The sequence below is a fragment of the Balaenoptera borealis genome (genome assembly GCF_965194805.1).
Source record: "Balaenoptera borealis genome assembly, chromosome: 6".
Classification (NCBI taxonomy): Eukaryota; Metazoa; Chordata; class Mammalia; order Artiodactyla; family Balaenopteridae; genus Balaenoptera; species Balaenoptera borealis.
This window is the reverse complement of record NC_138863.1, coordinates 76,408,152-76,431,135: the sequence shown is the minus strand read 5'-3', so window position 1 is coordinate 76,431,135 and position 22,984 is coordinate 76,408,152. Positions and strand designations below refer to the sequence as shown.

Here is a 22,984-nt window from a genome sequence, read left to right as displayed (position 1 = left end):
ACAATCCATCTTTTTGAGGGATTTGCCTTAGATAGTTTTCAAATGTTCATAAATTGAAAAGATGACCTCAATACAGTCTTAAAAATTTATCTGAGATTGCATGGAAAAACCATAGCCCCATTCAGAACTCAGCATTAATAAAATGAAAATCTGAAATATTTAAGTTGAGATTTTGCCTTTGAGATTTCAATTTTACTCTACAGGTCTTTATCGTTTTACACAGCCTCAGTTTATATGGTAGTTAAAAGTGGTCCAATGTGCTTTAAAAAAAATTTGGCTCTTGTGTCATTTTCATTATTCATTTACAAGGTCTTACCCTAATTAATCTTGACCATCTTGCTCAGTATAGTGTTGGACTTAAAGCAGCTCAGTTGTCCTGTCACTCCACATCATATACATATTTACTATGCTACAGACAGTAAACAAACTAATTGTGTATAGCTTACTGGAAAATTTTCAACCTGGTTCTGCTGTATATGTTAATTAAGATAATTGTGAATAAATAATTTGAGTAGATCATATTCTTTATAATTAACTCCAATGGGCTGCATGTAATTTTTTTTTGTTTTAATTTAACTTAGTATATCATGCTATGGACCACATTTGAACTGAGTTGTTTGGATCAGGCTAAACATGTTGTAGACATGTTTGTTGCAGGGGTGTTTGTTGTATGTGCCTATTTCTATGAATAGAACAAGATATATAACCTCTCTTTTTAGGTTAGGCCTACCAGCAACACTTTGTAAATGTAGTGCAAAAGTCTCTGGCGTGGAATCCATGTTCATGTGTCACTTTGAGATTTTTACTGAGGAGTAGTTTATCATCTTGATTGGTGTATTGGAAACTTAAAATTAGACTTTAAAGGTCAGTTATTGCTGTTCTCTAGTTTTTCAAACATATAAATACATTTATTAAAACAAATATCTTTTTGAGGAAACATATTTAGATGTTTTTAGACTATCAGATTTTATTTTAATAGTCAGAAATAATTAGAATTAATCTACATAGTAGGTTTTGTTTTTTGTTTTTGTTTTTTTACAAAGTTGTAGTGAATCTGAAGCACCCAGTGTCTACACTGGTTCAGGACACTGATAGTGATTTTTATGCAAGTACCACATATACCACAAGGAGTGTCCTGATCAAACAAAAAAAAGATTTCCATTGTTGGCAAACTTGGAGCAAGGTGCTATATTAACACAAGGTGATAAAAACATCTAATTAAAACAATATGTATAATGTTCTTATAAAATTATTTACTTTTGATTTGTTGGGAAGATGTCAGTGCTAAAAGTAAAAATAATTGGCATGTGGAGTCAATTTATATTTAAACAAAATTATGGTGCAATTCTGTCCTGCTTTTTTTGTGAGGGGAGAGGGTTGATCAGTGGCAGCTCTTCATCCAACCAGTTACTGGAGTTTGCTTGAAGTTGATTTGTCCTGTAGCCATGGTGATTAAAATGAATTCTCATAGCTCTTGTCATGTCCTTAGACTTCATTTAAAAGGAGCCATGTTTTATTAGGAAACTAATAACATTCAGCAAAATTAGAGGGAAGATTTGCCTTTAATAAGTGACTCTCATTTTCTTTTAGGGACTGAGATGAAGTGACCCAAAACAGCCAACTATATTTTTAAAGAGAAGCTATACCAAGATCTTAAAGCAGTAGTATTTTGATATTGGTCTTATACATCCTTACTAAATATTATTACACATATTCAGTTTCTTCTCTTAACCCATGTTTGACATTTTAAATGTAAAATTTATGTATCTTTAATACAGAGAAATACATAGAATTTTAAGGCAGCAAAACCATAATATTTAATAATAGTAATTAGAGTCTATATGAGTTCTATTACCTAATTTAATTTCATTTATATTTTTCTATTGCTGTTTTCTTATTTGCTGAATAAAAGCTTATTTATCAGTATTAATATAAGAATTATATTTGATGATTTAAAGCACTTCTATTCTTGTAAAGAATAGAAAAGTAAGAACATGCATATGGCTTTCTAATCCTTGCTACTGTGAAGTTTTCTGTGCATTTTCTCTTTGTTTTTGAATTCTGTGTCTTGATGGAAGTTTTTCTCTTATAACTTCTCTAATTTTTAATTGTTGTTAACTTATATGAAAGCAAATTTTATTTCAACTCTATTCCTGTCTTCCAAGATTGCAAATACTGAAATTTATTTCAATATTTAATTATAGATTTTCCAACTTAATGCCTGGAGCGATCAGTCCTTTTTCTACTTAGAAAAAAAGAAAGCAGATTACATAAAAATTTAAGAATATAATTGGAAGTTATTCTTTAAAATTTATAGTTATTATGAATACAACTATAGAAAGCTCTTTTAAGATGAATGTTCTTTCTCTTTTCCTCTTTTCATCCCCATGTTGATGTTTTATTTGAATTTTCAATTTATTTTAGTTGTCTTTTTTTTTAACCTAAAATATAGGAACTAATGAATAGCATGGTCATGTTAAGTTAATACAACATCCAGTTTAAAATTTTAATAAAAATGCCTGGATTAAGGAGTTGAGACTAATGGTTGATACATTGGACCCTGTAATTCAGTGTTGGGTTTAAAGGATTTGGAAATCTCACCCCTTCCTACAAATCTAATACTAATGGTTGACTGGCCTAGATTTCCATCTTATTAGGGAAAGATTTAAACTTTTTGATACATTATTCAAGAATTTGCACACTTATTATCCAGAAGCCATCACAGTTACATGTATACATATGTGTGTGTATATATATATGTAGACACTCAGTCAAACCTTATTTACATAAAGTAAACATAAAATCAATTATTGTTAGATCCATATTTTGAAATTAAGAGGTAAGGATAAATTTTTCTCATAGAAGTATAATTTTATATCTTCATATTTTTATTCATGGCATATAGTCATCGTCTTCCTTTCCTAGGATGTCAGCTATGCAACCCTTAACTTTCACCTAATGAAAGGTAATGATGCCCAGTTATCTTCTAATATATCACATACATTATTTTTATACTCATCTTTTCTATTCTCCATTTATATGGATACTCAAAATTGGAAACTATCTAGTTTCCTCATATGAATGTGATCCAGTGCAGATGCAATAAAAACCAAAATTGCATCTGCAAAACTAACAAGCTCGTCATTCCCTTCATATACCTTAATATTTTGTTAATCTTTTCACCACAGTGATTCCTGGACCACTTGATTCCTGATTTTTTTCATATATTTATTAGTTTGTCTTCTTTCCATACCTTGCACTTTAATGCAATTATGGTTTTGACTCTATATGACCCTATTTTGTATGACTGACTCTTCTCTCCAATTGGTCTTGGTCAATTTGCACTTCGTTTTAATCTTGAGATCATTAGTTATCTCCTTGAAAAAATTAATTCACAAGTGAATATCTATTAAAAAACTCTTCTTCCGAACATCATACAAGTGGTTAGTAAAAAGATTCAAGGAGTCTAAGACTGAGTACCCCAGAACTCTTGGGGCTAGATCTTATAATGGTCAGTGGGTTTTTTTAGGTGGGTTTATTATGTCTTTAAAAAAAAAAAAAGTACAGTTTCTATGTAGTCTAGCTTTGCTTTCTCTGACACAAGTACAATAATTCTGTAATAGGTATAGAACTTGGGTTCTTTTTAAAGACTGTGATTACTATTCTTCTTTTAAATAGTAGTAATATGTTGTTTTGTTTGTTTTGTTTTTTATTTTTCATATGGTTCCTGAAAAAGACAGGGTGGCTTGTGCTCAGGGGAATACAGTGTGAACAGAAATAAGGACATAAAGACCCAAAAATAAACAGTAGTAGGTAAGAACAAATGATGAAGAGAAGCAGGAAAAAGCACATGGTGGATTTGAGGGTGTTTGGTGAGTAGGAGGGGAATGTGCAAGTAGGGTTGCAAATCCTGTCCACAGTTATTATAAATTCCATAAAAAGTCCTCAAGGAATTATAAAGCTGTTCTTTCATTTAAATGGTACAGAAGCCTCACAAAATTTATTACAAGATAAATTACATTCCATCTATAAGTTACTTTCTTTTCATAAAAGTGAACATATTTTTATGGGATAATTGGCTTAGCATTAAAAATCTTTATTTTAGGCTTGACGTTGGTCATATTTTTTTCCACCTGAGGATTGATGGAATTTCAAACTTAAGGAGTCAAAAGAGGGGAGTTCCCTGGTGGCACAGTGGTTAAGAATCCTCCTGCCAACGCAGGGGACACAGGTTCGAGCCCTGGTCCAGGAAGATCCCACATGCCGCAGAGCAACTAAGCCCATGTGCCACAACTACTGAGCCTGCACTCTAGAGCCCACGAGCCACAATTACTGAGCCCGCGTGCCTCAACTACTGAAACCTGCGTGTCTAGAGCCCGTGCTCCGCAACAAGAGAAGCCACTGCAACGAGAAGCCCGCGCACCGCACCGAGGAGTAGCCCTCGCTTGCCGCAACTAGAGAAAGCCCGTGCACAACAACGAAGACCCAAAGCAGCCAAGAATAAATAAATAAATTTATAAGAAGTCAAAAGAAATGTACAACTGTAGAAAGTCCAGATGAAATTCTAGGTTCACACTTTCTTCTGCCTGACTTTAATTTTGGTCTGAGTCCCAAAATCATTGCCAGAAATGCTTTGAGTCACAAGGCATTGTTGTTCTTTATCCTGGTACCTGCTTTTGGCTCATTTCCAAATTTTAGATTCCACATAGTACTCTAACCTCATTGCATGTAATTTTCTTTCTGACTTCAGCATATATTCAACACACACACACACACACACACACACACACACACATTGCACATTTAAAGAGGAGAAGTGACATTACAGGTAAAATGGTGGGGAAGTGGTAGGCAAGAAGGGCTGCCCTCTCTGTCTTCAACTACATTTTCCTTCTTTTCCTTTCTGGACCACTGGCCCTCATTACCTTTTCCAGTAGGTACGTGTGAAAAGTGGTGGGGAGTGGATCACGCCTTAGAATATTATGGAAGTACATCTCAAGTCAGATGTGAGAGATTAATTTTTTTTTTTTTCAAAATTCCCCTAGCTTCCCTCCGAGCTAGGAAAGAGCACAATGGCTATAATTAGAACACAGTAATGGGTTGGAGAGATGGGAGAAAGGCAGCAAAGAGATTGATTGTATTGGTGAAGTGTGTCCCTGCTGAATGAATGTGGGCAACTGATCACAAATCTCCCAGAAGGAGGATAGCGAAATGTGGATCTACTTACGCCAAGGGCAGTTCTAAATGTGTATCCCAGAGCGGTGTGTGTGTGTGTGTGTGTGTGTGTGTCTTTGTCTTTGGATACATACGCTACAGTCCTTTATCTGTAATAAGAAAGCTATTTGTCTGTAAAGTACATGATGATAATAATCCCTTCCAGGCATCTGTGACTTTTGATTCCTTTTCCACCTGTAGTCAGAAGTTGTAATTTATTATCTTGCAGGCCTTTTTGGTCTCTAAGGGAGTTCAGAGTCATTTGACATTAGCTGCTTCTTTGAAATTAGTACATGTGACTATAAAATGAGGCACAAACCTTAAGTTCTAGACATATATCCATGTGGCATATAATTAAAGTGTGTGTAATAGAAATACTACATTTCAATAGCAATATCTTTATTACAAAGAATAACTTAGACATTATTGCCAAAATCTAAATTGCACACAATCATTTCAAAAAATCCAGGAGGTTCTACTTATAATGTTTTTGGACAATAAATTTAAACAAACTTTATGCCTTAGAGTTCCTTGATTTTTGTCTTAACTCTCAGAATTTACTATAATGCAACCGACCAGAAAGTCTTTAAAATGGCAGAAAAATCTTTATTTCCTTCCCCAAAATATTTCATACAATTGATAATAAAAGTTGTATGTTAAGTTATTCTCAAGTGCTAGTGTTTTCAAATTATGTTCTAAATTTTTAAGAATTACCAATTTTCCATGAACTGTTTTCCCTTCCGCCTTTTCCCCACTTATTTATTCAATAGTTTCAAGATTCTAAATGATTATTTCATCAAGTAAAGTCAACCTTAGAAATTTTAATAATTTATTGCATCACTCTTCACCTTAAACAATTGTTTAGAATTGTTGTTGATCTCGACCGTATCTATTTATGTATTATCCAGGAAAAGATCATGGCTCTGTGTTCCCTTTTGGAATTAGGAGTCTTATAGAACCAGAGGAGATAATGTAGACCAGGGGCAAACTGCTCTACTAATGAAAGATTTCTTCTTTTATCATAATTCTTAAGATGACATAATAAATAAAGGTTAAATTGGTTTTTAACTACATTTTTTTCTGCCTATTATCAAAATTTCTGGGTGAAATATGGTAATTGGTATCTAAATAAGAGAACTAGAAATGGATGAAATATCATTGCTACTGATTTATTACATACTCAAGGTACAGATCACAGTTTAATTTTATAAAGGCACATCCATAACTCCTCTTTTTCCTTTGTATCTTTTATGTATGTGTTACAGTTCCTTGAACAAAAGTTCTCTAACTCCACTTACACAAGTTGAGAGACTATAACTAACATAGGCTTCTTTTCCCCCCTTGTTCCAGAAAAATCTCTGGAATTGCCCCAGAATTAGAAAAGCCTAGATTGGAATTCCTTGTAAACCTAGAGTAGAATGTGCATGCTTCTGCAAGTGTATTTGGTAGATATATGTCAGGTTCTGGAACATCGTATTTGGCTGAGTATTGATAAGATAACCTTGCTCTGCCCAGGAGCTCAGACTTCAAACAATTCCAGTGCTCCAGGCACCTGCCAAACACCCTTCACTCCTCTAAACAGAAAAGCTTTCTCTTTAACTCACAGTGAGTAATAGGCTTCCCAGTCTATTACAGAGTCAGAGAAGCAAACAAAAATCAGGGAGGTAAGCATATTGATAGTTGAAATATCTGTTGGGCTAACAAAAAGGAAGAAGAAGTGAAAGATAAGATTGTGGATATATGTAGTACCTCAGAGTCATTTAAAGTAAGATTAAATTTATCCACTGGAAAATAATTATCAGAGAATATGTAGGGAATTTCACTTATCGGAAAAAGATATAAGTGTGGAAAACATCTTTCAAAGAAATGAAGTACTGCTTTCCCCATAGTATCACAAAATAGGTGCAGTTGTCAACTTTGTTTCTGCCAAGACTTGGATAGGATATAAAGCATTTGGGAAGGAGTATAGGCATAATTTTGAGTATATGGAACACATTTTTAAAATCGGAAGATAACGTGGAGTCTGGAACGTTATGGACGTTAATGGAACAGATTCATGCATATTTAAGTCTAAATTACCTACATATGAATTAACTGCTTTGCTAAAAATAAAATATTTCTTATTCTAGGTTGGCATTCTCCTGATAACCTATCTGTTTCTAGGCCACTTCTTTTCATGGGTTATTGAATGAGCAGAGGATATAGAAGCTAAAGGCTACTCTAAGAATGAGGTGCAAGTATAAATAACAAATATATAAGTAAGGGAGATGAATTTTAGCCTTGGTGTACGTATATAAAAATTAGAAAAATATATCTTCTTTGGGGGAAATTATTTTAAAATAAATGGGAAACTGAGTTTAAAAATTATGTTTTTGAACATTTTTATTTCATGCAGAAAAAGCAGAGCTTAGAATAGTTGGTAAAATGACCCAAATTCTGATCATTAATTATAAATGTCAGAATACCACCTTGTGTTTATATAGCACCTGTTTCTTAGTAGGTGAGAGAACAATGACCCAGGATTTTTGTTTTTATTTATTTTTGTTTTGTGTTTGACTTTTATTTTGTTACATTAATCAATACATGTTATACAACTGTGTATTTGCAAAGATGCTGGTCTCATCTGTATTTTACCAATTTGAGAATATATATAGAAAGATAAATGAATTCTACTGGCTTAGAGATGACTAGTTTTCTCCAACATTGGTTGTTAGAGCTGCTGTTTTTATTTTTGCACCATCAGGTTTTTCCATGTTTTTTTTTTTTTTCTTGTCAGTAATCATTTTCTTCTTCTTTTTAAATTTTTAATCAACTAGTAATAAGGCAGAGAAGAAAAATAGTCTCAATATTTTCATTGGACTTTTTTTCTACACAAATAAAACTCCTGAGTATCACTAATTACAAAGTAGCCTCTCTAATTGACTAGTTCTGCTTTTGAGACTCTGCAATTGCTGCGGTAACAATTTGCCACCAACTTGGAACTCTTGGTTTTGTTTTGCTGTGGAGGACAGCTTACTAAACCATATTTTTCAGTGTTTTCAGGCTCGTTTACAAAGCCAGTGTCTTTCCGGGAACTCTGAAAGTAAGGATTTTGTCTTCAATCTACCGATTCATTGGACAGACCAGTGTTGCAGAGTCTGTTTTGTTTATTAAATTTGCTTTGCAAAGAGTCTCTTAAGATATATTGGATTCTTCCAAACCCCATTCAACCGGCAGCAAGCCTCCCTCCACCCTGATTTTGTTAACCCAGCTTTTATTTTACCAGCATTATCATATAAACTTGAATATTTGCTTATCGTGATCCTTATAAGTAACATATATGAAAAATGAATAGAAAAGAAAGATAAGTTTATTTTCATGGTTTGTTAATTGTTAATAATCACATTTAATTTTTTTTAGCATGCAAGCAGTTTGTTGAATTAAGCTTTACAGTGATTTATACTGATACTGAGTGCCACTGCCATATGAAAGTTTTAGTAAACTACAAGTTTGTCTAATACAGATTTTTTAAACTGCATTTTGATTTAAAGAAATTCAGTTGAGCACAAATTTTCACTAATTTTACAATTCATAAAATAAATAGAGAAATAACTTTAATGCAGTTTATTACTAGTAGTTCGAAAGCCACAAGTTAACAGCATCTGCCTTTATTTTTATTATGTGAGCTGTTGTGTACATAACATTATTCAATATGATAACATCTTCACTATTCTATTGTAGTTTCTATCTATCTGTTACTTTTCAAAGGTCCTGGAAAAATAAATTATTATGTTTGCTTTGTAATAATGCAATAAATCTGTTTTTAAATTATGATCAACCTTTTTTAGCTTTAACAAACTCTGTAAGAATTGCCTACTTATTTGCTTTGGGAGGAAAAAACATCTGGCGTATAGTGCATTATCATTTAGTGATTTATGTCAAGCAGTAGCACATATACACTTAGTTCCACAGTTTGTGTTAACAGCCATTGTTGGACCAGGCATTTCTCCAAAGCTCATGAGTTAGGGACTGGTAATTATAGTAAGTCGTGTATTATAAATAATGCATGTATGTTCCACATGAGCTATGTGGGATTTCGGCCCATTTGCTAGAACATAGCTGCATAATGATTTGTTTGGATTTTGTTGCAGATGATTGATAGTGCAGAATGTTGGCAATGATGTAAATTACTGTTGGGCTGCCTTGCAAATTTCAGTACAAGTGGTGATTTCTTCTCTTTTTCTGTGTGCTTGTCTAGTCTCGGCAGACACCTGAGGGTGAGTTCCTTCCCCTTGATCAACTTGAACTGGATGTAGGTTTTAGTACAGGGGCAGATCAACTTTTTCTTGTTTCCCCCCTCACGATTTGCCACGTGATTGATGCCAAAAGCCCCTTTTATGACCTATCCCAGCGAAGCATGCAAAGTGAACAATTCGAGATTGTCGTCATCCTAGAAGGCATTGTGGAAACAACTGGTGAGTAAAAACATAGATATGTCATGAAGTTTCTTTATTCCATAATAACATTATATTATATGAACAATACCTATCATGGTTTGGGCTAAATGTCTCAGCTCGCAATAATGAAAGTAATGACTTGTCTGTTATTTCTTTGTAACATTAAGTTGATACTGCTTTGAAAATGAAGATTTACTGTTGTGATGATTGCATTTGTAATGTTAACTCAGAAATACTTACTGCAAAAAAAAAAAAAAGAAAAGGAAACTGAGATGACTCCTAGAAATGATTATGATGTTCTAGTTTAACTGCAGACTTGGATTTCCTATAATCATATATTTTTTAAAAGATTTAAGGTTAAAATAAATTCAGGGTAATTAGTGAGCAGCCTGAACTCAGCATGCATATTCTTGCCTTAGGGATGGTGATTCGGGTGTCATTGATAGAGCTTTGATATGCTACTATATGCAACCTCAGTGGAAAATTCCCTGTGTGTGTGTGTGTGTGTGTGTGTGTGCGCGCACGCGGGCGCGAGCCACACTAAAGTAGCATTTTAATTTCAAAGTGGGTCAGTAGATTTCCCCAGCTGAACCTTGACCAAAAATTTTTTGAAAAGAAATTTTCTTCTTTTTCGGCTTTGGTATAGCGATGTGCAGTATGTTACTTCTTAGGATGTGATATAGCGTTGCTATGCTGCAATACCCACAGTTTGCTACTCTCTGAGGAGAATAAGGTTGGCAAAGGAAAGAAACAATAAATCAGAGTATATTATTTGGGACCTAAGCATTGCCAGTTGGTTTGGAACCTGCTGAATGCTTGAGACTAATAATGGAATATTTACATAATTATATCTATCTATCTTGAGTTTTACCCTTGCTACAAGTAGTGAGAAAGCAAGAAATACTTTAGCTTTTAATTTTTTTCTAACAATATCATTCTAATAATCTTAAAGTGCTAGTTATTATGTAAAAACTATGGCATTGAAAGTAACATTGGCAATGGCGTAGATACATTCAAGCCTTATATCAAGGTGGGAGACGTTACATAATGAAAGAATCTCCCACCTTGATATAAAGCTTTGTCCAAGGAGCAGGGGGAGGCAAGCCATTGTAATCTTATCCATCTGTTACGTAACACTGATTTGAAATTTGGGCAAGATACTTAATCTCCGTAAACTTTTTTTCCCATCTCTCTAAAAGGAGAATGATATAATAACCACCTTGAAGCTACCTGTTGTATTACTATTATTTTATTATCATTAGTGCTTCACTTTAAAATTTAAGGATTTTGAAGACAGTGAGTAAAGACTTAATTCATCAATCTATATCTGGGATTTGATTTCTGTGGACAATTTCATGGTTTAAATTCTCCAGTTTTTTAACTTAAAATTGAATTGATGTCATAGTATATTTCTAAAATATCATATATTGATAAATAATGAAGCCAATTTATAAAGGCTTCTAGTTCAAGAAATCTTTACATTTAAATTTTAGTTTTTATTTGTCTCGTTTATTGAAGTAATAATATATTGTTAGAGCTTAAACAGCAGATGTTTTTATTGATTTATTTTTATAGCATATGGTTCTATCTTTGACACAGCTGGTTATAGTTTATTAATTGCTTATTATTATTCTAATCACTGCCACGAGTGAAGTTTCTGTTTCACTTGACAGTCTTAGAAATCTTTCACTAGTTCTGTCTATCAATCTATCTATCTATCTATCCATCCATCCAACCATTTCTCCTACTTATCTCTGGTTAGTGTGTATTTCTTAAGAATGAGAAAATTTTTCTATAAAATCACAGTGCAATTAAGAAAAAATCAGGATATTAAACAATGACACAGTGCTATTATTTAGCTCATAGTCTACCTTCCCATTTTATCAGTTGTCCTAGTAGTTTCTATCACAGCCCTTTTTTCCTGGTTCAACGTCAATTTAAGGATTATGCCCTCATTTGTTTACTTGTCTTCTAGGTCTCATGATGAAATAGTTCCTCAGCCTTACTTTGTGTTCTTGACCTTGATGTACTTGAACAGTACAGGCCAGGTATTTTGTAGAATGTCTCTCAATTTGGATTTGTCTGAGGCTTCCTTATTCATTATTTATTTTTTTGATTTTTGACTTCTACATAGGCATCTTAAGGGAATATTGAATCAGGTTGTTTTTAAAATACACCTATGTATTCTTGACTTAACTGATGTGTCTTCATCAGATTTCAGAGGATCATGGTTAGTAAATGATATTCTACATAAAGTCATTTGGAGTTCGTAACATTAAATTATTCATTAGGACTGTAGATTTCATTTTACCATTTTCTGCCCTCTCCCCCCCCTTTTTTTTTTTTAAATTATGAACTGGCAGAGACTAGTTTCCACAGAAAATGTGAAAACTTGACTGGAGACTGAATTTCTTATTTAGAGATTGCCTTTTATGGAGAAAAGATTAAAGCCTGCCTCCTCTTAACCTCTTAACTAAGCCTGTTTTCTAGATTTAATATAGCAAGAATAACAGCAAAAACATTACTCATAATTTTTAGAATTTATTTTGTGGAAAATTTATCTGACATTTTGTTTGTGTATATGCCCTAACTGATTAAAGCACACATTTTTCAAACTCTGAAAAATCTGTCTATATTTTCTGACCTCCCTGAGTCTGGTAAAAATAACATAAACATTCTTACGTCCATATGATCATTTAAAGTTATACTGAGATTTATTTAGATTCATTTTTCAGGATGTTTCCTCCTTTATCTTCCCATTCACAATACTTTCTCATAATATTTATTGCTTGGAATAAGACAAATATGATCTTTTGTGATGTTTTGAGACATCAATAATACCATTTTAGCTCCAGTGTTCTTTGTTATACAGGCTTGTGACTAAATGTTTACTCAACAATGTAACTTTCCATCATCATATTTAACATTAAAACACCAAGTTTTTTTTAATCATTCATTCATTCACTAGACAAGTAACTGAATGTATGCTGTGTGCCTGGAAATATTTGAAATACTGGCAATATAGTGGTGACCAAGACAGGCAGAATCCCTTTCCTTATGAAAGTTATATTCTAACTGGAGGAGGAAAACTGCGAAACAAAACAAAAAAATAAATAAGCAAGGTATTATCACATAATAATGTGTCAGGAATAAAAACCAAAACAAAACAAGGTTATGGAACAAAGAGTGCATCCCAGGCTTAGGTTGACGGTTAGGAAAGGTCTCTCTGAGAAGGTGACACCTAAGCGGAGACCTGCCTGTCGAGAAGGACCTCCTGGGCCTGTCTGGAGGGAGAACACAGCAGAGGCTGAGAAACAGCTGGTACAAGGGTCCTGAGTCGGGAACCAACCTGATTGATTCCAGGAACTAAAAGAAGGTGGTGGTGGTTGGAGCATAGTGAACAATGTGGAGAGTGGGGTGAGGAGAAGTTCGAGAGGTCGGGGGTGAGGTGTGGGTGCACCTCTGCACTACAGATGATTGCATCGCATCAACAGCGAGTGCTGGGATTCGATTCAAAAGCAAAGCCTGCATTTACATGCTAGAGTAATAATTTAGTAATCTCAAACTCTATATAACAAAATAAAACACACATTTTTTCCCCTAGTGGATTGCATGTAGTTTATTTAAAACCCAGTGACCCCAATGCCTAGGGAATGCATAAAACTTTAGACTGTTACCACTTTTTCGTATTAACAGTACTACCCACACGGTCCCCAGCCCCCAAGACAGGCACATAATTGCTCACTTTGCTGCGGTCCTCTAATGAGAATCTTCTGATCTCATTTAGTTTTTGCTTCTTCCCTTCCTGTAGTCTCAGCGGGAGTGATAGTGGTGTTGAGGAGGGGGATGAAAAATTAGAAGCTTTCTCATTTCCTTGAAAGTTTCAGCTTCCAGCTCAGGACTCGCAATAATTACTTTCCCCACTTCCTTGGCAATACTCCTCAGTGATCAGGTTCAGGGATTGTTGCCTTCTTTGCTTCAAATGAGTTGGACTTTCACTTCCAACAAGGAACACAGCATTTGCCTCTTCATGAATAACCTTTGCTTCTTGGCTCACGTAGCAAATTTCTAAACATAGGTTACCTCTAACTGTTGCTCTCTTTGCTGATTCTCCCAGGGGGGAGAGCACTGCTAGAGGCAAACAGCATTGCAGATTTGGCTCATTAGAACTCGATGCTTTCAAACTTCAATCTGCTCTCTGCTGCTATTTGGCAGTCTTCTTAATTGTCTTTTCTGCACTTCCAGGCTCTCTCCCCATGGGATCTATTTTAGACCTTTTCTCTCCTTCCATGCCCCCAGTCCCAGCTGTCCTATCCCTTCCTAGGCCTACTACTCTCCACCTAGTTTATCAAAAAGAATGTGACACTTCAATTTGTATACATTTTTTTTTACTCTCTTTATCCTATTCTCATGGTTGTCTCCCCTTTTTCTTTGCTGGTGTCTGTGAGGAAAATGTCTTTATTCTTCTCCAAAAGCACCTGCTTTACCGTCATGTTTATTACCTGTGACTCAAGCGCCAAGACTTACTATACCTAATACCTAAAATCCCTTTGACTCTCTTTGTTCTCAAACATGTCCAGGTCTTTCTTCATGAAAAACGTAATCCGGTTATTTATTCCTTTATACTCAAGGTTCTTTCTGGGATTCAGAGACACCACATTCTACCTCTCCCTCTTTTTCTGTTTCTTCTAATTTTTATTTTCCAGTTGTTCCTTATACCCTGCATGGCTCCCTCTTATAAATTTTTCCTGGATCTCTGCCCTTGACTTCTTTCCTCTTGAATCTAGACACTCGATTTTTAAAAATGAACCCACAAAGTATGCACAAGTCCATTATTTCTTTTATCTCCAGCTATGAAATCTCTCACCTGCTGTGGCTTTATATATGCCATCAATTTCCAGGACATTTGTCCACTTGGATGTCACTATTTTAATTCAGAGTCAACTTGTCTAAATACCAAGTAATCATCTTACCCTCAAATTACATCCTCGTCTGGAAAGTTTGTCCCTATTAATCATGGCTCTTTTGTCGAAGACCTCCTCCCCTTTTCTTTCTTTTTTACATCCAATTAAGTTGTTCATTCCACAATATCTGTTGAGCACCTATTACAGGCTAAACAGTATTCTAGACCCTGGGGACACATTAGTTAACAAGACACAATTCCTGTTCTTGTGGGTATTTATAATCATATATGGAAATCAGACAGCAAAATGAGGAAGTGCTTCATTTAGAGTGTTAGAAAATAGGTGCTATGGAAAAAAAAGTAAAGCAAGGCAAGAGGGTTTGGGAGTGTAGGGAAGTCAGGGTAGGCTGCAATGAGAAGGTGACATTTAAGCCCAACCAAAGTATCCTGAGTAAAACGAATCCCTTTGCTTTGAAGGGGATTTCAGGTAGAGGTTCAGCAGTTGTAAATGCTCCAAGGGAGCAGGTACCTGGCTTCTGCTCTCTGTTAGTGGTGTCTCTGTAATTCAGCTCTTCCTCTGAAAGTTCACATGATAGTACTTCTAAATCACAGTAGTTGTCTCGGGAATGGATTTAGTATCTGCTTACATGCAGATTGTGCACTACTGAATGTTCACCTGGTGAATGTGCTTACAACACTACTATCATGATATACCTGCGCTCAAAAATCCCTGATGACTGCCAGTCAAAATGCATGTGTTCCTTCCTGAGACAGTTAGGCTGCCCTGCTTACTGTAATATCCATACACTGGGGCTCACTGTTGATTCCCATGCCTGCGATAATACCATTTTCACCACCTAGGATAGCATTTCTGTCTTCTCTTACATGGCATAAGAACTGCCATATTTGTTCAGTCTTCTCTGGGCACTTTAGTCCATGTGCTTTCCTTTAATCACTTATTTAAAACACTGTTTTTTACTATGAAGGGGCTATTAAATACATGCTCATTATAGAAAAAAATTTAAAAATACAAATATGCAAAATAAAAACCTTACTCTTATTTTCAGCTACTATACCGTTAATGTATTGGTCATTAACCTTTCAGGTGTCTGTATTCAGATATATTGTTATATTATGCTACATGTACTGTTTTATAACTTGCTTTATTGTATAATATCTTTTTAACCTCTTTCATGTCAAATTACAGTTCTACACCATTCATCTTAATGGCTTTATTGTATGCCAATTATGTATCTGTCTTAATTTTTATTACCTATCTCTTGTCTGGAATTTTTAGGCATTTCCTTTTTAATGAGATACTCTATAGTCCATAGTTTAAATTTATTTACCACCAACTTTACTATTTTATATAAATTCCTAAAGATGGAATTCCTAGGTAAAGGGACATATACATCTGTTGGTCTTTAATATCTATTTCAGGGTTGCTATACAGAAAGTTGGTACCAATTTACAACTGGCTATGAAGGTGCCTATTTCCTCATACCCTTGCCAACAATGGATATTATAATTGGGTTCATTTTTGTCTATTTGACATTATTTTATTCTTTTTGATTACTAGCAAGGTTGAAATTATGGTATCTATTGGCTATGAATTTTATTTCATGAATTCTCAGTCACTATTGCTCATTTTGCTTCCAATTTATTACTTGCATAAATTGCTTATAAAATTAGCACATTATTTTGAAAAACCCTGTCCCTAATAGTCTGTCTACTATTATTAAAATAATTTCTTTATATATACATGTATAATTTTTTCACATTCATTTCTTATGTGCTTTATTACATCTCCAGATAAACTGTAAACTGCCAAGATTGACTGAGGACTTTGTTTTGAGTCTGTATTTTTTTTAAATGTATATCATAGGTTGCAGAAAGTAGTAGATACCAGTAAACACTTCTGATCTGTTTGTTGTTATTTTAAACTGATTTTAATAGAGTTGCTCTCTTTTTATAAGCTTGCTTTCTAAGTCATAAATTGTTTTCTTATAGGAAATTGATCAACAAATGCTTGTTGATTATCCGTATTATAGTAGGTGTAAGATAGTACAAAGATGATTAAGGAGGAAGCCCACAGTCCAAAGGGAGAAAGAAGTTGAGCTAAACTGAATGTTAGCAATATGTGCTCAAACAGATGTTATGTCACGCTACAGTATAGGCCTAGAGTAGTGGTCCCGGATGGATTTGTTCTTAAGGAGTCTGAGAAAGCCCCCCGCCCCCCGGCAGAGGACACAGCATGAGGTGAAGGAGAAGGTCATACAGAGGGTAAGGAGAGCTGGGTGTTCTGGCCCAAGGGACAGCAAATGAGAATTCATTTTGTTAGAGGAGTCAAATCATTTGGTATGGTCTGAGTAGAGGACAGGCAGAGGGGAATTGGCTGGAGATGAGCCTATCCTTGAGGCATGGTTTGAACCTAATCGTACAAGCGATAAAGCCCTTGAAGGACTTGAAGCAGGAGAATACCATGATCGTATTTGTAAGATTCAAAGATCCCTCTGGCTGCAAGTGGAGGATGGATTGAGGGGGCTGAGACCAGAGACAGACCAGGTGTTAGCTGTTACAGTAGGCCAGACCAGAGATAATTGGGTCCTGCATGAAATTGTCTGACTCAGGCAACTATGTGACTGTTGAAAGTAATGAAAAAGGCCTCTGGTTCCAAAACAGTTACTTATAATTAAACAAGAATGGGAAAAAGTGCTCCAGGATCCTCTCCATTGAAATTCTGCAGGCTACTTAGAAGAAGCTGAGACACCCAGAGAAACAAAAAGATAAATTGAGAAAAATAAATAAAAGCACGAACAAGCCGCTGACTCTTCTCCTGACTAGTGAAAAAACAGTTGGAAATTTCCTAATGAGTAAATCACAGAGCAGAAGCTCAGCTTGTGAATAATTGAGATGTGCCTACAATTTTCCTCTATGAATGATCCTACAATATTTAGCTTTATGAGTTGTAATTAGTCGTTACACTTTAATGATCCTCCGGAAGATAGTGATCGGCAAACCCCTAGTGTTACTGCAAATGAGCTAGCTCTCTCCTGACCGTTGGAAATTTTCTTCATCCTTCCTTATTGCAGGTTCTGAATCATTAGCCTGTGAGCTCCTTGTATCTGTTGTAGTCAGGACCTAAATCAGGTATGTCTTGTTTACCTCTCTGGTTTCCCTATTCCTGCCCAGATTGCTATTACCTTTTAAAGTAATTGCTGGTGTTTCAGAAGACTTACCTTATCAAGTAAAAGTCCATGACCCGTGGATCGCTATATATTGGAAATCTCAAACTACCCTCCTCCAAGTAACATCTATGATTATATATATATTTTAATATTTATTATTTCTTAATTGTGGTTGTTTTCTCTTTTAGGGATACCTTTTCAATAATTTGAGTCAAAATAAAACTCAAATTTTTGAGAACCATAGAGTCTTTTTTAATATAAGGCAATTTTTTATGAACAATTCCTAAATAAAATCCTAGTTTATCGTTTTCTTTTGATAGGCTGTTATAGACGTTTTTCCAGGGACTTTAAAAAATTAATGCCTAAATATTGAGGCATGAAGTAGGATGACCAACTATCTCCATTGGCCTGAAACTGAAAGGTTTTCTGGGGCATGAGGCTTTCATTGTTTAACCAGGAACTCTGAGCAAACTGGGACGGTTAGTCAACCAACTTAGCAGTCAGAAATGTTGGTTAGTCACCCAATTTATCAGTCAGGAATGTTAGTTAAGCCTTCTTAGATGTCTGCTTCAATGTATTGGAGAAGTTTGCTTCATTGGTAATGGATTAAGTCTTTTCAAACTTATGATTGGAGTTACTCTACTGTTTTCCACATTCCACATTCAATATTGAAGCCTCAAAAATACATAAAAAGAATATTTTCACATGTTATTTTCTCTATTATTTTCACTGCTCTCTTGTATAGAATATTTAATTAATACAATCCTTAGCATTTTAGAATGAAGTTTCTCATTTGTTGTGCTGGAGGGTGGTATGGGTAAATTACTGGGGATGAGGTGAGTTGGGGAGGGTTGACACTATATTTGTCACAATCTTGCCTATGGCAGATATGATAAAAGAAGTCAGCAAACCTTGTAGATAATCAAGCTAATTGTTAAATGTAAGCAAGGGGGATTGTAACTGGGGAAAGCAGTTTTGGTTAAGATGTGGCGTAGTCCAGTGACAAGGAACTTCATAGTTTAGACATTAACTAAGTAATTTTCAGAGATTTTCAAGGTAAAGTCCTGGTACTACCTGCATTGGAATCCCATGGGAAGCTTATGAAGATGCTGACTTTGGAGCCTTTGCCTAGACTTACAGTATTCAAATATCTGATGTTTGTGAACCAGGAAATTTGCATTTGTGATAGGCACCCAGGTGATTCTTATTAAGAACATTAAAGTTTGAGAACTACTCAATTTCAGCTAGTAAAGCCACTACTGTTTATTGAATTAACTACTCAGCTAAAATATTTTGGACTAATTTAGCATATTGGCATGTGGTAAAAATGAAAGAGAACATAGCTCTTTAAATTTCTGAAGTCTTCAGAGATGAAACTTTTTTTTTTTTTAGAATGTGTATATATTTATTATAAATAATTGGCTTATACAATTATGGAGGCTGGTGAGTCCAAAATCTGTAGTGTGGGCCAGCAGGCTTGATACACAGGAGAGCTGATAGTGCAGATGAAGTCCGAAAGCATTCTTCTGGAGAATTATCTGTTGTTCAGCAAGGACACTCTTTTTGTTCTATTGAGGCTTCAAATGAGTGGATGAAGCCTACCCACGTTATGGAGAGCAATCTGCTTTACCCCAAATTCACTGATTTAACTGTTAAAGAGATGAAGCTTTGTGTCGATTCAGACTGTGCTGATCAATGTAGCCAAATGCAAATTAATGTGGGTGGAAAACGGTGAAAATCAGGAGTATGAATTAAAATGCATTGCTATTCATCATCATAAGGAAGAACAAGATGTGATAGCTATTGTGGAACATTGTGTGAAGATGTAATATAAATACCAAACAAGGATGTTAGTGCCACTCACTGCTGGAGAGAATTCTGATCATTGAAATCACTACACATGGATTTGACCAGAACACTGCATGCAAGTATTTACCGTTTCATAGAGGGATTATCATTATGCTTACTGCAAAGTTCAAAAGGACAATTTTTTTCATAATTTTACACTAAGACTAATGCTGGCTATTAGTCATTAAAGCTAAACTATTTGGGGGCTTTGTTTTCTGGGGTAAATATTGTGGAGATTGCAGAGATTAAAGAGAAATATGCTTTTAATAGGAAATGGATAATGAGTGAGTAAGATTTGAGATACAGATAGAGTGAGTTTACCTTGACAAATAAGGATTCTAGACCCACTTTGCATCGCTTCACTTTGATTAGTTACTACTTTGTTCTAGGCGCTATTTGAAAAAGAGCTAAAATCAGTGACCCATTCAGCTCATAGAGGAGAGCTCAGAACCGCAATTCAAGTGGGAAGTCATGGCTGCCGTTGTTATTGTTGCAGTTGAAAATGAATGTTGAATAAAATTAAAATATATGAAGTTATTTTATAAACTGTGGCATTTTAATATTTATTAATGATGGTAACAAAGTGCCATTACAACATTGAGAAGCTCTCAGCATGGGGCAGGGGAGGAAGGAAGACGATTAATTCTTTGTTGTCCAAGGATGACTTACCTTTGTAACCTACATTGTGCTGGTTATAGGTGGGGTGTATTTGCTGAATGTCTTGTGCCAAATGTATACTCATGAGCCTGAAAGTAGCTCTAGTTATGATTATTCCTGCTGCCTAGTTCAAAGAAGAGTTATGTCTAGACTATTTCAGAGGGATGATTAGATCTTAAAGGCTTTTGATGAAAGAGCATCTTAGTCTTCCTAAATTACTGTCAAGCAAACTTTTCGTACACCTGTAAATAATTTTTAATTTAATTTAGGCCTTTAATTTTATTTTGTTTAATTTTATTTTTATTTTAGATTTCTTGTCATTTAAGTTGGAAAATGTCCTGACGTTAGTTTTGAAAGCCCTATTTAGGCACATGTAGTACCAACTCTGTCGCATATCTCAACATTTAGATACAGGTAAAATCTGAGTCCATGAGAGGAAAACTTTCTTCAAGATACATATAATATGAGGGGATAACTTTGGGAAGTGAAGAGCGCAGGGTGCTTTGATGATTATAGAATGTTTCGACCTTAGGAACTGAGTGTATGTCTGTGTATAAGCTCCCAGCACTTTTTTTTTAGTACTTTTTCGGTGCTAAGGGTTTACTTTCTGACTCATGCTCCTGATTCAGCAGTTCCCCAGAAATGGCTCCAATCCTTCCGTATTTGGCAGCACTACTTAGAGAATACAGAGAGAAAATGATGTAGCCTCTTTGTATGTGTGTATTTATTCAGATTAGCATTATCGGTTCCAAAAATGTTTTAACATGTGTTATCTGTTTCTTTCTGGTTTTGCTTTGCACTACATTTCTCCCAGTGGCTTTTTTCAAATATGCTTCATTACCCTCCATTTTAATTTGTATACATTAAATGCAAAGGTTTGTTAAGCTTATTTGGCTTATTCTCTTCATTTAGTTAAGGTTTTAACATTTTATAGCCTGTAAATTACAAAATGGTAGTGACTCACCATAATCCCTTATCAAAACGTTTCGGAGTCTTAAGTTTTTAAGGCCAATTTGCTAAAATCGAGGACAGACTTTGGTCTTGAACTTTCAATGTCTCTCTTATGCAATACACTGATGGTCTATTGTTTTTTATTCAGTTATTTACTATTGTTTAAATTCAGTCTAACAAGCTGAATTTTGCTTATCTTTTAAATGTGTCTAAAACCTTACTAAAGAAGGGACCTAACCTTTACAGAGTGCCCTCCTATACTCCAGGTTCTACTAGACCAGTACTACAGATATCAGTTAAAATATTGTACCTTATTTGAACCAATCATTTAATCATATCTGCCCAATATGATGTCTTCCCTGGCTTGAATATGCTTGGTTAAATCTAATATGCTATTTTCAGTTTCAAAGAAACATATTTCTTCCTTTTCTTTACACTAGAAGCCATAATATTATCGGAACCAGAGAAAGTTGAGAGGAAGAAAAAAAGGCACATTTATGATTTTTAAAACTTAGCTGTCACCTAATTGAATAATAGAATTGGAATGATAGTTTTATAAAGATAAAGTGCGCCTTAGTAATAATCTAGTTAATTTGGAAATGGAAACTCTGATTCAGTGAGGTAAAACAACTTGCCCATCTTTTCAGAACCAGTTGGTGGAAGAGTCTGGAATATATTTTTGCACTTTGACTCTTATTGTGGCATTCTTCTCATCACCAACAATGATTCACTTATCTAAATGCAATTCTTGCTTACCTTCTTCAAAATAATTTATAATGATGGAGATTATAATTTTTTGAGACATGTCAAGGATTTTCTCCCTATTACTAGAGTTTAAATTTTAGATCAGATCAGCTAGTTGCCTAGCTGAGTAGAGGGGAAGGCCAGTCAAGAGATATATGCCTTATAAATAGGCCTGGTCTTGAACATCATTGCAAAGTCCTTTTCTTGGGTAAGTACAATACAACTGGTAGTTATTGAGATCATCATATTTTTCAATAACTATGTATTAAGCAACCTCTGTATTTCAAGCAAAGTTCCAGGCACTGGGTACACAGTGATGAATAAGAAAGTCTGAGGGCCCCAGCCAGCAAAACTCATGATCCAGTGAGAGATAACACTTACCCAGGCAGTGAGAGTAGTGTAAACTGGGAAATATACCATGTTAGTGGGAGATGTGTGAAGGCCACAACCTATGCTTAGAAAGGATAAGGGAGTTAGCTAGGCCAAGAGGGGTGGAAAGAGTATTATTGGAAGAGTGAACAAAGTTGGAAGAGACCTCAAGTGTAACAGAAACAGAAAACTTGCTTTGTTTAAGGTACTGAATGATATTCACATGGTTAGAGATAGAATATATGTAGGATAATGGAGAAATAAAGGAGTTTCAGGAGATAGTAGTAGAAGAATAAAGGCTGGAAAATGTAGCACTTTTAGTCACTTATGTTTTTGCATTTAATTGTTACGAGTAATGAGGAGCCACAGATGGCTTTTAAGCAGAAGGATGACATGATCATAACTGCATTTTAAGGAAAAAAAAATCACTCTGGCTGACCTTATAAAAAGTATTAAACAGGAAAAACTAGAGATGGGTTGATCAATTAGGGTGTTAGAGCAGTAATTCAGATGAAAAGTGATAATATGTTGCTAGGGGAAGTTTGAAGAAGCATCCACCTTTGGCTAGGATATTGGAAAAGATTTGTTGAAAACTTGAAGTATGTAAAATTTCACGTTGCCCTTGATGAAATTTGATGCCTGAAGATGAAGGAGAAGACACAAGATGAAGCAGC

General features: G+C 34.9%; 1 protein-coding gene across 4 annotated transcripts in view; it reads left to right on the top strand.

Moving 5' to 3' along the window:
- The window catches only part of KCNJ3 (potassium inwardly rectifying channel subfamily J member 3), a 166,621-nt gene that overhangs the window by 1,761 nt on the left and 141,876 nt on the right, over nucleotides 1-22,984 (top strand). For 2 of the 4 annotated variants that reach the window (XM_082395773.1, XM_082395774.1), the window contains exon 2: nucleotides 9,452-9,668. The exons of 1 other annotated variant lie outside the window; for it this stretch is intronic. In XM_082395773.1, the coding sequence (XP_082251899.1) occupies nucleotides 9,452-9,668 (217 nt within the window). Of the gene's footprint in view, nucleotides 1-1,590; nucleotides 9,669-22,984 lie in introns of those variants that run through there. One more of the 4 variants, XM_082395775.1, reaches the window with a different exon arrangement.